The sequence below is a fragment of the Symphodus melops genome (assembly GCF_947650265.1).
Source record: "Symphodus melops genome assembly, chromosome: 19".
In the NCBI taxonomy this organism is placed as follows: Eukaryota; Metazoa; Chordata; class Actinopteri; order Labriformes; family Labridae; genus Symphodus; species Symphodus melops.
In genome coordinates this window covers 12,750,306-12,765,651 of record NC_136709.1, presented here as the reverse complement: position 1 = coordinate 12,765,651, position 15,346 = coordinate 12,750,306, and the positions used below count along the sequence as shown (strand labels likewise).

Genomic DNA, 15,346 nt, shown 5'->3' with positions numbered 1-15,346 from the left:
CAAAGATAACATCTATTGTAATTTTCCTTTAATTTGTTTGGCTGATGGAAATACATTTTAAGACTATGGTTACATTGTAGATTCAGTAAGCACAGACTCCATGTCCTACAGTATATCGAGCATGCTGACATGAATGCCTGCAGGCCAACTCAAAACAAGGATAACAAATCTTTACCTGGGGAAACCCTGACATAATATAGAACTGTGTAATGAATAAAGCTTATTTGGTTTCCTAAGCTTGTTTATCCCCTTGTATTTGGTGTGTTTAACATTCCTTTAAATATCATTTTAATGCTGAAATAAAAAATAGAGTAGCACTCGCACATTGCACTGTAAAAACTACATTGTGAGTTTTGGTAATAATTCTAATAATCTTTGTTGTGCTAGAATTGATAGGGATTCCAATAAATGAACACACTACCTCTGAGAAGGGTTTGTTTGGACTGATAGGAATGAGTGTGCTCAACCACCTCAACAGTACGAGTCAGTTTGTGGTGGCTGTATGTTATAATGACATGGTGTGCAGCTGCAAAATGTTGAAAATCTATACACAGACAAGGTACATTTGAATATTTATAATTAAACTTCCGAAAAAAGAAAAGTTGAAAACACAGGCCTCATTAATTTATGGTAGAGACAGACTGTGTTAATAAGTGAATTACACATAGATAATTACCTCTACAATGAACCATATTGTTATCTTAAATCCAAGTTTGGCCTACCACCAAAAATACATGCCAAGAATGTGTGGGTGTTGATATCATATTCTGTAGATGTATTGGCTACGTACTCCCAGTTCAGGATCTGTCAGATCCATTCACCTGGCCTTTCTCCCACTGACAAACATTTGAGCAGATTAAAAAAAAGCGGCTCACAATATATCCAAAACATTTGTGTTTTTCATTTATAGACACAGCTCCAACACAACATTTGAATGGACCATTGAGGGACCGCATGCTTTAAGCCTGACTTGCACATGGAGAGACACGAGGGCCTGTGCGTTGTGAGGGAGGGTTTGATTGGGCCATGGAGCCCAATGCAGTCGCAAAAAAGGCCTCACAGAAGAATTACAAGCCAGAAAAGATTAGCGTCCTGCAACACTGCGAACAGAATGGCTTTTGTTTTCTTCAGGATAATGAGCTCACCCGGGCACATCAACACACTGAACGAGACAACTAGTGCGGCTGCAAATGTTATCAGTGTTGAAGTGATGCTATCTTTCTCAGTCACCATGTATTCAATGTCTCCGCCTGTTTAATTGATAGTGAATATTCATGACCAAGTGGCTCACTGGCTGCTTGACATTTATCTAAAAACTAAAGATCTGTTTAACTTTCAGCAAGCATCCAATAGTTTGCAGAGATTACTCGAAATAGCTGAGGCACACTTTAAAACCTTTTGCCCTTGAACGTCACTCCATCTATTTCAGTCTAATGCCATTCAGTAAACGCCTCATTGATAAAAAACCTGCAGACGGATCAACTATACCATGTCACCATTGACCTTATCTCTTACACTTTCCAAATGTAAGTTATCTTATTTTTAGTTTATTAATTTTAAGTAGTTGTTTAACAGAAAAGTGCACAAACACATTGTTGCATTACTACTTAATGGACAGAAATAAAACCTTTTTAAAAGACCTTTTTGATTTTGTTTTAACTCAGTTGTCAAGCATGTATTCTTTCATCTACACACCATGTTTCTTGAAAATTGTTTAACAAAGGACTTTAAAAAAAAAAAAAGTTTTATGAAGACCCAGTTGACTAAATAATTCTTACCTTTGATTTGACTTGCTTGGAGGGTAAACAGACACAAAGAGAGGAAAAGTCCTGACTTCAAAAGCATGGTGGGCTAATTTATGTGGTTTTCAAGCCTTGAAGTTGTCATTTGTGAAGACACTCCCGCAAACAAAAGTAAAATCCAGAATCTTTATTGCGAGTCCATTAGCAGAGTGTGCAAAAGTCTCCTCATTGGTGCTGACTTTAGCTTGTTAGCAGGCAGAGAAAGAAGGGAGTACAGTCCAATCCTGTGTGTGCTCTGGCTCAGTTATTCAGCAGTAGTTAATTCCTGGATGCTGTTGAAGTCCTGTAAACAACCGAGGTGTCTGCATGGATGGGTGAGCAGAGGGAGCAGTGGAGGGAGAAGAGGTTAAGGAGGGAGAGATGATGCACCGGTTGAAAATTTTGACGCAGGAGATTCCCTATACGCTGTCAGTGTGACAAGAGTGACAAGGTTAAAAAAAAACAAGGCTCCGTTCTGACTCTAATCTTTTTACCTTCTTCTTGCTGCTAGTAATCCCTGCGTGGCCACGTGGCCATCAGGCCTCATCCTGTTAGCCACCTTCTGGACCCTCATTTGTCGGCTGAACAAACTTGGGGATCTGCCAGCCAGCCAAGACCAGATAACTACTCCCTGCAGTTTACCCCTCAACTTAATCACTGACACCAAGCCTCTTCTGGCGTCTGCCTCTACATGTCACTGTCCAACGAGAAAGCTCGTTGGGTTTTCTGTCAGCTCAGATTCCTACTTCCTGGGTGGCCACAGAAAATCCTTGCCTCTTAGGCCAGCAGTTTTTGGGTGGCAAGCAAGGCCAAGTTTGCTGCTATGTGCAGTAATGTGCACGCAGCTACCATCAAACAATGCACTCCATTCTAACTCCACTACTCAGCCAAGTCAATGCCACTTCTCAATCTATTTTGATCCTCTTCCTCCGGTCATTTTGCAATGTTTTTCAAATTGGCTGACACCTCTTCATGAGGTGTCTTTTCGATTCTCACTAACTCCAAACTCAAAGCGAAAACACTTTTTTCCCCCTTGACCCATCCAAAGATATATTTTGAAAATATATGTGCTTAAAAAAAAAAAGTGCAGGATCAGGAGCCGTTACCCAGCTTGTCCTCTTCCTACCTTTCCGCTTTGGGCGCTAAAGGTAATGTTAAAAGTATTCATGGAAACAGCAGCAGCCATGTGGGGGCCGCTGTTGTTTTGGTGTATCAGGGTGGGACGGCTCCATGTTGTAAGTCTCCACCCTCAATGCTTCCTGTAAAGAGGATTAGTTGCCCTTGTTGGTTGGTAACAATTTGCTGCTGTAAATAAGCCCTTTCAAGAGCAAGATAATCCAACCAGCCAGTTTGAGCGTAAGCTGAACTTTGAACTAATGATCGTCGCTTACATTGAGTGACATGTTTTAAAATGCTATTACAACAGTTTCTATGGCACACATGGAGATAGAACAATCTGCACATCACAAACACGTTATTTATTGTATCACCTCTTGCCAAGACTAACAACATGTAAGCTCATTATTGCTTAGAGCTCTTGAACTTCTCAATTTAACCAGCTACAGTATATTATCCCTACATAGCCCCACCGCAAATTATGAAATAGTCCCAAAATTATATAGATACATGTATGCCGCCATGACTTTTTCTTTTTCTTTTTTGCATGACAGTCAATATAGACTAATGAATTTAGGGTGTATTCACACCAGAAAAGTCCTTTCGTCCGCTTTCTTTGGTTCGGACCAAATACAATGTTTCTTTTTTGGTTTAGTGCGGTTTGTTTTCACATTGCACTTTTCGCAAGAGAATTCATAAACAAAACCACATGTGTGCGAAGATCGTTCGATCATTGGATAAAAAGGTTTAGGGCGGGGTAAAGCAGTAATCGCAAGATGAAAGTAAACAATCATGGAAAACTTGCATGCTGCACTCGCTGTCCTGGTATTAAACATATTAGCAACAATTTCATCCATTTAGTACAGGTACAAATATATTTAATTGTGTAAAAAATTTTGATCTATGTGTGGGCAATCAACCGGTGTTATGATGAATGTGGCCGAGGTTATAAATGAAGTATGTGGCGCAGGGGAAAGGAGGAGGATCAGACTGCTGCGGGGGAAAAGCTCCAGGAAAACTCTGCTGCAGCCGCTGTTCATAGTCTGTGTGATTTAAATGTATTGGATAATAAAGGAACAGAGCGATGAAACACCAGTGAAAGTGTCTGAAAGATAGACTAAAGATTACCTCCCCGTCTTATATCAAAGAAGCAGGCAATAGAAACAAACAAGAACACTGTGCTGCTAACCAAACAATTATTTCCCTTAATGCGCGAGGCAACGGGAGCCTGTTATGTCCAAAAAGCCGTACGATTTTTAGAGCTGGGCCGGACTGAGGTCTGGTTGCTTTCACACCTCAAACAAACCGTACCAGGGTTCGTTTGGAAGCGAACCGAGACCACCTCTTCAGCTGGGTCTCGGTCCGGCTGTTTGGTGCGCACCTGAGTTCGATGGTTTGTATTCATACCTACTCAAAAGGTCCGCACCAGGGTTTCAGTTCGTTTCAAGCGAACCAAACAAGTTAGGTGTGAATACACCCATAGAGTATTTGTCACAGCTCCTTCTTCGACAGTTTTGGGGAACTCTCGTGATGTAATATGAAGAGTGACAAAGTCTGAGTACAGAGGTTGAACAAACAGAATTTTCACCCTGCCAGATTTGTGTGAACCCAAAGGTCAATGTTGTCTTATTACATAAACCCAAACTATAATCTTTTTGTAAAGCTTATCAAGAATTTTGGGTGCTAAAAACTAACCAAACTGCAGCTAGTCACGTTGACCTTTGGTTTCACACGAGACACAAACGGCGCACTCCTGGGCCAAGGAGCTTTCTGGTAGAAACCCTACCACCAGGTTGTCTGGTTTTAAGAGGTCATGGTTAGTTCACACAAAAATTGATCAAATTCTTGTACATGCTCATGAATCAGATTAATTTTTGTAACTACTTGACAAACTGCCTTGGTACAGGTTTGGTTCACCAAAGGGTCACTCACCGGTCTTAAACCTGCAGTCTGGATAGTGAAGTTTGGGGTTGTAAAAGCCAAAACAATGAGCTAAAATACACGGACACTTTAGATTGAGCTGGTGGGATGTTAATGTTGAAAAATTATTGAGAATACTGAGCGACTTCTCTCCTTGTTGTGCATGTATCCACTGATCTATTTGGGAAAATTGTTTAGAATAAAAATTATTTTCTTAATCCAAAAATTTACTGGAAATTATCCTTAAATAAGAAGAATATTGAATGTAAGTATCAAGGTGATGTTTTATTTCAAATCATATTTTTTCTGTTTGACAGCGGGTTCATTCTGTACAGCCTGGTCTGTTTGCAGTTGGGTTGAAAAATGTGAATTTCAAATCATCTATAAATCTATTTATATTCTAAAAATTATTAAACTACTGACATTTGTTTTGATATTTCCGACATGCAAGACCTTCCAAGGTAGACTAATATGACAAAGATATTTACCAAGAAAGGTTTAAACTGCTGTGTTCTCCCTTTCACTTGAGTTTGTTGTGTAATACCTGGTCGTTCAAGGGTGTGACCCTGACCCTAATCTTTCTGGATTAGGGTCAAAGTCAAAGATCAGGGCTTAGTCAGGGACTTTTTGTTTGGTCTGCTAGGATGAAGATCAAGCAATACAGAAATTCTCCTTTATGTATTATCTAATTCAAGTCTAAAATGACCTTGAGATAATGCATAATTGTTGTGAAATGTAAGCATTTTTTTGCAATAAAACTCAGTCCTGTACCTTAGTCTTGTATGTTGATAATATATCTTAATCCTCACTGTAGTTTTGAGTGACTTTGATATTTTCCAAAGATAAACGAATCCTTTTTAGACTCAGCCATGAGTTTACTCCGACAAGATTGACCTTCTCCGAAAGGCTGATGACTTGAATCATTGTCCAATTAGAGAGGTCAGTTTAAATTATGCAACAAAGGGAAAGTGGTGCTTGCCATCTGTCAGAAGGGGTTATTTCATTAGGAGCAGAGACAGGTCGACTCTGACCAGCAGAGTCCAGAACAGAAACTCACACCTCTGTTGTTATGTCTATTGTCGGAAGCTATTACACTAAAGATATGATTACCTGAAGGCTTTTATCCATGATGTGTCATAACTTCTTCATCAATGTTTCCATACATAGTTCTCTCACTAAAAATTAAATTAATCCATATTATAGTGTATACAATAATTTTTTTTTATTATGTCTATGTTAACTGAATGCTTAAATTCTTTAAAAAAATAAAATAAATTACACCAACAGGAAATCTTTCTGAATATAGATTCACAAAACAAAATATCTACAGAACTTGTTTTCAGTTACACTTCATGCTAGCAAACCTGAAAAATGTCCAACCATTTTTTTAAGCTCTTTGCCTTTTTAGTGCAGAAAGCCAAAACAACTAAAAAGATATATTAATGTGGAGTCAGCTCCAACGTTTTAACCTCCTCTTGAAGAGAAGGCTGAGTGACAGGGCTGTGGTCTAATATTAGTCATGTTCGTCTTAATGCTCCTCTCCAAGAAAATCCACTCGGGGCTGATTATCTGCGTTATCCACTTTACTTGGCCTGCAGCGTCATAATCATTTTTGAGTTTTACATCTGCTCTGTCACGTCCAAGAGTTTATATGTGAGCAGTGTTCTAGATCAAACATAATCTCTGATAAAGGTTTGCTCATATACTGTATGTAGTAGGGTCAAGACTAAAGCCACTTACATTTCTGACCCTTTTGGAGCTGCAAATACTTATGTTTCTTGAAAGCTTAAGGTTCATTCATGAAGTCATGGACAACAGTCATGATGTGTTGTAGCATTATACACTATGATCTGATGCCATGGTGTATACATAGCAGGCCCTATTAAGCACATAGTGCATGCTTTATCCACAGAGCTTAAGCTGTTGCATTTGTTTTAGATGTGCAGGAAATGACATATTTAGTTACATTTTGTACCTCGAAAAAGCTGTTAGAGCTGTGATCTCCAAATATTCAGATGACATTTGTTGTCATGTTAAAAAATAAAAAGCACATTGTTAACATTGAGAGTTTCTGACTTTGGATGGTTTGAGTTGAGCATAAAAAAACTATTTGTTTAGGTTATGGTTAAAGGCCATAGTGTTTACAGCAACTGAAAACTGCAGCAACATGTTTGAGTCAGGAGATGAACTCCAGACTCTCTTAGCCTGGCCTCCAAAATGTTTCAGGTCGAGCACAGTTAGTGGGCTGTAGGGGATCAGTGTCTTTCTTGAGTTGACTTTACAGGTTATTTTTTTTGTGGTAATTTTGTAGATAAGTTTTGAAAAGTTATATTGCACTTTTTGTTGGTTGTCTTTTGCATTTTCACTGTTGTAAAAAAAAAAAAAAAAAAAAAAAAAACACGGTGGGAAATATGTGTGCTGTTCTTTGGCTTGCTCTCTGATTTGTAGCTGTTCAGCCGTTTGGGAAATGGCTTCAGGACTGTGCGAGAGTGTGGGGGTTTGCTGTTGAAAGATAACTGTTTAATTTGGGTTAGGGTTAGTTTGATTCTCTGACTGGCATCGGGGCATTATGCCAACAACTACTTACCTACTTTAAAAGAGCACTCTCTTAATCACTGCTGCTCTTAGTTGTGTTTCTTATGCACGTTTTTAACTCTGCTTGCTTTTATTTGTTTGATTTTAGACGTTGCTTTTAAGCTCCTATGTTAAACTGTGACACTTTTTGCTTCAACTGTAAAGTGCTTTATAAAAAAAATATATTTACATTATTACTTTAACCTTAAAAATCTAATGAATATTGCACAAAAGTGTAGTTATTAGTTTGAATCTAGAATTTGATTAAAGGCATATTGGATATAAAATGTGCACTAAACAATAGCAAAAATTACACCACGGTTTTTAATAAAAGCTGTGAAACCTGATGCACAATAATTGAAATAAAACAGACTAATAGGAAAGGGTGCATCATGGCTTTAGAACTTCCAGTCTTCATTTCAACTCAAGCAGTTGCTGCTGTAACCTTGAGACTGTAAAGTCAGTAGTAGTGATCCAGTATTAAAGTGTATCATACAAGGTTTAAGTAAATCCATGAGGTTATGCATCAGCAACAGTGTCCCAGTTTGCATAATCACCAACAGAGGGCAGCATGTTGACCTGTGCTTTTATGTCTGTTTGACAAAAGGAGGAAGTAAATGTACAAATTTGAGAATAATTTATTCCAAAATAATCCTGTTATTTCACAAGCTAGTTTTGGAAAAACTCATGGCCTACTCTTTATTGAAAACTGGATTGAGGACATGTTTTTGTTAGAAAAACAGGCAAATCGATGATTTAAATTCAGATTATGTGAAGTTAAAATTTAAAAGTCCATGCTTATAGGACAGTAACCTAGATAAAACAGTGCATTATTATTTCTTGTTGGTATAAGATTCAAAAACATTTCCTGTAAATAAATTCTCCATCAATATAAACCTGTACAATCGTTACACGGTAACGGTACAATCTAGTAACTGTTTTCTCATTTGATCACCCATTGGTAATGTTGCAGTATTCAAAGGTCTCTAGAACTGCAATTATACAGGAGGTAGACTGCAAGTACAATAGATTTGGAGTTCAGGTTTATTTTCATCAAATGTATTGCTGTGGTTGCAACCTGTAGTGTACAGCATATGTATGAACTAAAATGTCCATTGTGTGTTATTAATGTTGAGTTCAAAATGTTGCTGCAGTATGGAGTGCACTCTTATTTTAAGACCATATCTTCATTTCTCTATCATTTACAGAACCTACACGGCCAATTAGTATTCCTGAGAAGTTCCTTTCGAGCTCCAGGTTTCTAAATGAAAGACAAATATGCAGATCTGCACTCTGCTTGGTTTTTATTGTATTTTGAAAGCCCATACTTTGCAATAAACATGCAACGGATGTGTATGTTCATATCTTTGTGGCGTTCAAGTCTGTTTGGATTTGTCTCAGATGCACTTATCTCAACTTCCCATGTGCATCTTAAATAACATAGCAGCTTGTCTCAAAACTCATCTAAAGGCTTCAAGAATTACATTCATTATGACCTTAATATGCCTGGGAAAACAGCAGGGACCGTCAATCTCCAATCACCCAGGATGTTGAGATAAGCATTCTTATTATAATATAACACAAGGGCAAACCGTACCATGGGACACTTCAACCCTACTGGTAGAGAATAACAATCACACATGACATTAAATATTGAAAGATTCTGCAGATTTGAAGACAATGACGACATGAAGTTATACATCAGGGACCAATCTACTGAACAGAAAACGACAGTGATCTGCATATTACACACAAGTGGGTATGTAAGGCTCTAAGAACTGTTTTAAATTACGCATTTAAGGCATCTGTTGCAATATGAGCGTAAGAAGGCTCATGGTTTTGTCAGGAATTGTGTCCAAAGCTCTCTAACAGGTGGAAGTCTACAGAGTAATAGCATACATCTTTGTTCTCTAAGAGGTGCCAGTTTAAATGCCCAGGAGGGTTTCCTCCAGCTGTCCAAGCTGAAGAAGACTTGAAAGGCTGTGTTCCCATGCTGTTTGGAGGGAGATGAAAAAGTGACTCCTTGTATCCAGTGAAATAGAACCTGTTTATCATGTTCCCCATGGGCAGGCTTCATTTTATGGAGTATAATGAAGTAAAGCAGCAGGACAGATAGTGACAGAGGGGAGCGCTGGGAGGCTCAAAGAAACTAAAGGAAAACATGGAATGGAGAAGATGCAAGAAGAAAAGAGGATGAGGAGGAAAAGGCACGATGATGAAAGGGATGCAAAGTGAAAAGCAGACAAGAGGAATAAAGGTTTTTTTTTTTTTTTTTTTTAAAGGCACGATAAAGTGAAAGAAACAGAAGTATATTAAGCCATAATAGAGAGGAAAAAGAGTGGAAGCAGAGAAGGAGGTCTTGTCAATTGAGGGCCAATTTCTGTTCCTGCATATTAATCCCCTTTTACTCCCCGCCCACTGTCATGTGACAATGGCAGCACAGAAACCGCTTTGTTTTGAAAGTATACAAACAGCATTAACCACAGGCTAACATGAAAAACGGCGATGTTGTGGATTTGACAAGCACCAAAAAGGCATCTATTGAAAGATTAAACAAATTTACTGATGTGAGATCCTGTTTTTTTTTTTTTGTTTAATCAAAGTTAACAATGTAGAAGCATTTTCTGATCTATAAATGCCATGAAGGACATCGGCTCTCCTGCTCCATGTGTTTATTGGCCCTGTTCGGGTGTCATTCTGTTTAGTTTGAGAATAAGTGGATCCGACATTTCTAATCATGTGAGCATGGCTTACTGAGAGTAGAGAGCTCTTGTTGTGTCTCAAGATGCTCAGCTCTCTTGCTGTGTTTTGAGTCTAAATTATGAAAAGGCCACCATGGTATCTTTCATTTAGGGATTTTTTAAGCAAAACACATACCTTTTAGAATAAAAAAAAAAGTGCCCCTCTCTCTGAACATTTAGACCACTTCTCATCATACTGGGTATACACAAACAGACTCGTGCTCTGTGTCTCACTGTCACCTTTTGATTTTTGCCATGTATAGTTTTTGGGCTGTCAAAGCAACGGTTTTCATTTTTGATCTATGCAATAACCCTGACCTTGCAGTCAAGAGTTTTAAATAGTGAGAGAAATATTCAACTAGGTGTCACGAAGGAGAAAAATGTTAACTTTAACTTTCATTTTTATCATTCACCGACATTCCCTCCTTTTCATCTTAAATTACGATTTTGGCGAGGCTGGTAACACACCTCCGACCCACCTTTGGACACCACCCCTGCAGGCAAATTGGTCTGAAATGAGTTTCTCTGCAGGGGTTATTTGGCCCCATTTAGTCATTGAGGAAATGCACCGTTAAACCAGGACAATTTAGGATAGTTTGGTACTTGGAAGAATGAACGAATACCTTGGGAATCAGAAGATGTTGACCTGTATAAGTAGCTGTGTATAGATTTACAGACAGTTGGAAAATAAAATGAATGGCTTTTTATCCAAAACACTTTAATGTGTGTCTAGGAAGAAAACGGGAGTATAGGTTGTTTGATGTTGTGATGTGGGTGGGTTGTGAATTGTCAGGTTTAGTCACATTCACCACTGTTTGACTTCTGGACTTTATGAGGCTGTTGGTCCCTGCAGCTGCATTTGCCTCGATAGATGTATCTTCCGCGTGATCTCACAATGACTGATGTAATTCATGCTTAATTTAATAAGTTCCCAAGAGTCAGTTACCATTCACTGTGCTCAACCGTAGTTTTTCTACAAAGGTTTTGAGACCATAGGTGGAGTGCTAGCAAATGGCACGGTGGCAGAGAACTTAATTTGAAAGAATCATGTTTTTAAATCGAAAAACTCTTGATGAAACTGTTAGAAACAGAGATGCTGCTTGTTAACAGGAAAGGTGGGCAAAAGCATTCCGAGTTTCAGGCCAGTAAGGTGCACGGCCGCCTGAGGGCTAAAAACCTTAAACTGCAGCACTAAAAAATTTGTAAATTTTACAATGACAGTATGAAACCTCACTAAGGGGGCACCATCTCACAGCACTGCTTAATATCTATAATAACACTGCCTGATTAACACCAAGGTTCTCTCCACACCTTGGTGACCATGCTTCTGGTGAACCTCAGTCAAGACTTCCTTTTTTAAGGCAGCCGGCAAAAGTAACTGCCAAACTGCCTCAGCACCATCAGGGTGAAAGACCTGGCGAGAGAGGACTCCATGCCTCTCAGCCAACCGAGCTGATGAGCTGATGTCAGAAAATGAATGGTGGGGCAAGGCTATTTGTTGCTTCAGTCTTTAGAACCTGCAAGGCTTGCTGTAAAGGGCTTTGGCAGCGATGTGCAAGGGAGCATGACTTCCAAATCCTGTACACCCGGTGGATGATGGCGGGACAAGGCGTCAGCATTTTTATTACTCCTTCCCGAGCGGTATTTGATGTGGAAGTCAAAAGATGCAAGCAAATACTCTCTGAATTTCTTATCATGGCCCACTTGAGCGCCAAGACTTCCAACTTCATGGAGCTATAGTTGGCCATGTTGCTTTCAGTGGGCCTCAATCCTCTGCTGGCATAGTCTATGGGCCTTAACTCCCCCCCGCTTTTGAGACAGCACAGCTCCGAGCCCACCATGACTCGCATCACACCTCCAGAATGAAGGGGAGGGAAAAGTCGGTGTGGGCTAGCACCAGTGCAGTGACGAGCCTGGTCTTAAGTGCCTCAAAACTAAGTTGACATTCCCGGGACCAGTGCGAATCAATTGCACGTCCAGACTTTTTTGATTTAGTACCTCCAAACTCAGCAACAAGCTTGTGTAAAGGGACGGCCAACTTGGCAAAACGGCGATAGTAGCTTGCAAACCCGAGGAATGACCGCAGCTCAAAAATGATAATGGAAGGCTGCCAGTTGGCCACCACCTCTACATCTTGTTTGCAGAATGCTGTCTTGTGCCGGTCTGCCTTGGCCACTGGTACCTGGTTGTACCCGCTGGCGAGGTCCATGGTGGAAAACCAACAAGCATTCGTCAATGCATCCAAAGACTCCTCAATACAATAGCGGAAAAGAGTCTTTTCTGGTTTTGTTGTTAAACGGCCTGTAGTCAACGCACATGCAAAGACTGCCCATCCTTCTTTATACGGACCACCTCATACGGATGGAGGAATGCGCTTGTAGCGCTGCATCACAGGAACATCGTCCAACAGGGGGATGTCATGAGCGAGCTGGTTGGTGCAGCCCAAGTCCCCATCATAGGCAGAAAAAACAGGACTGTACTTCGTGAGGAGACCTTACCTTATTCTGCTCTTCAGCAGACAAGGAACCTAAGTCCATGCCTTGTCTCTGATCCTGCGCCCAGTCAGAGACCAACTGGAGATTGGCACATCAGTAACTCCGGCAGGCAAGCTAACCACACCAACTTCATCCAAAGTGCTGACCACGGTACGGGGATAGAGTAGCACATCAATAGAACCCACATACACAATTGGGATGTAGGCAGTGCCTCTTTCAACATGAATCAATGCGGGAGAGGCAAGCAGCCCAGCAGGAAGACCAGAGTCTGAGGGCTCAAACAACACTGTTGCCTGCGTACTGCTCGGAGCAGATGGCCGCGATGATTTTCATCACGTCACCAGGAATAGGACAAGCCTTCCCTGCTGTGGACTTTGACTTTACCTAATTCATCTGGGGAAGCCTTTGTGCTTGCCTGATGGCACTTTTGCAATGCATGAACCACTGACTCCAGAGCCTGAGAAACAGAAGGCAAGTTAAACAAGGCCAATCCATGTTGGTCAAAGAGCTCTCTGTAACACTTGCGAATTATGTTCATACCAAGAACACCAGGAGCATGAGCAGACACACCACCAGGAGGGTCCTTGACCACCAACACACCACACGGCACCTTCACCTTACCACAGAGCTCAACCTCCAGCTCCAGGTAGCCAATGTAGGGAACGGATGTGCACAAATCGTTTGAGCTCGCTACGGAGGGAACCATCAATAACATACTCAACATATTGATCACACAGCAGCACTTCCAAAGTTGTTTACCACTGACGCCATTGGACTCATCAACGCAAGAGAAAACTCTTGCAGGGTGTCCCCTTCTTGCTGCCGTCGTCAGAAAAAGGCCTCCTGTAAAGCTACATAAGACTCTGAAAACCCATAAAGCTCTTGTAACACCACAATGACTTTCGCTGGGTCGCTACGCTCTGCGCTAGGACGGTACTTTATCTCATCACACGCCTCACCCTCGAGGTGGTCGAACAACAAAAATGCCTGATCGGATGTAGAGACACCGCACAGGACATAGTTTAACAGAGTGAAAAGAGGAACACACACACTCATTTGTAATCAACACAGATCTACAAGGAACTAAGTGCTGTTTTGCCTCTGAACAAAAATTGACGCCAACCCTTTAACAATTGTAATAAGATATGTACTGGAACACAGGAAAAGTCAAGGAAAAAGAATAGAGAATGAAAACAAAATGCAACACGTCTCTGCCATAAAGCAGTGAATCCTGCCAACAACGGCAGATTGTGGCAGCGGCCGGTTACGTTACTAGTTTGAGAAACATTGTTACTTTTAGTTAAGTTAACCTTAACAGAAACCCCCCAAAAATACACAAGAACGCCACCTTGAGAGTTTCACCCAAGGAATAATTGAATACTACGGTAACAATTCTATAAGGCACTCTGGTTCTTTCAACTGAGAGGCAGGAGACGTGGTTTGAGTTATGAAAAAGATATTGAATTTTATTATTACGAAGTTAGAAGAATGAGAATTAAAAGTGAAAAGCACCTCAATCACACGCGGCAGTCACTCACACACACTTTGGTGAGACCAAAATGAAGACCAAGAATACACAGCAACGACAAAGGAGAGGGATCCACCACCCAAGACACCAGCACCACAACCTCTGGCTCTCAGCAACTGCAAGGACAGGGAAAAGAGATTAAGAAGGCTGCAAAAATTAAATGACAAAAACAAATGAACAAAAAGATAATCATGGTTGATATGGTTGGCAGCCACAAATTAACAGGTTTACACTCAAATGAAATAAATGCCACCAAAACAACCTGTAATTTTAAGAAGCAAAACCAAAAACAAATGAAACAAACAAGAAACCAAACTTAATTGGGCTGATTAAGATATAATGTGCTCAAATTATCAAACATAATCAGCAAAAAGGAATTCACAAACACAAAGTGACAATGTCACCTGTTAATCAACTAAATAAATTAAAAAAAAAAAAAAAAGGTAAAGAAAACAAAATTGCAAAGAACAAATCAAGAGAAAAATAAATTATGAAACGCAAAACATTTCATACATATCCCCATTACATCGTTACCCAAGTTGGCTGCTATGACAAGGCCCTAAACAACCAGTGAAATGAAACCCAGCAGGGCCAGCAGAGCAGCCTGAACAGAGACAGGAAGGTTAAAAGAACAGGGCAAATTCTAAAAGCAGCAAGTTCAGGTTAGTTCAGCAGTGTTGTGCCGGACGCAGTTTAGGTGAGGCAAAGTTAAAGTCAAGCAAAGCCCAACAAAGCAGCAAGCAAGCAGCGGTGTTGCAAAGCAGCAGTTACGAGCCAGCAAGCAGTCCCTGCCACACACATAAATACTCTGTTAATATTTTCAAAGAACCGCAAAGACTTAAAAGACTTGCCATGAGGCGTACATACCAATCAGGCCATGCCCGGTTACACACAAGACGTGGAGGAGCGCATGATTCTCGCGCTGCAACGGTAAATACAGCAGCGGGTCCGCGTGTAATGTGTCTCAATAAAAGCAAGAACTCATGAATGAAACAACGCATAAAATATAAGGTTTAGGCCAAAACAGCCACTGCAAACCTACCTGAGACGGTGACCGTGAGGAGAAGGAAGTGAGGCGACCCGGAGGTGGGAGGGCTAAACGGAGAGCAGTGAGCACAGCTTCTCTTTATAGAGTTCCCCCATCAGGTGATTGGCTAAGGGCCCCATTAAGTAAAGGCAACACAGACTCAC

The 15,346-nt window shown here is 40.5% G+C and overlaps 1 protein-coding gene across 5 annotated transcripts in view; it reads right to left on the bottom strand.

The window, feature by feature from the left end:
• Positions 1–15,232, bottom strand: part of impg1b (interphotoreceptor matrix proteoglycan 1b) — a 38,006-nt gene extending 22,774 nt beyond the window's left edge. For 2 of the 5 annotated variants that reach the window (XR_013781315.1, XM_079369551.1), the window contains exon 1: positions 1,779–2,087. Coding sequence is in view for 3 of the 5 variants with exons in the window: in XM_079369551.1 (XP_079225677.1) it covers positions 1,779–1,845 (67 nt within the window). In the remaining 2 variants the exon portion in view is untranslated. Of the gene's footprint in view, positions 1–1,778; positions 2,088–15,022; positions 15,119–15,197 lie in introns of those variants that run through there. The other 3 variants (XM_079369553.1, XM_079369552.1, XM_079369554.1) reach the window with 2 other exon arrangements.
• Positions 15,233–15,346: the final 114 nt, after the last annotated feature.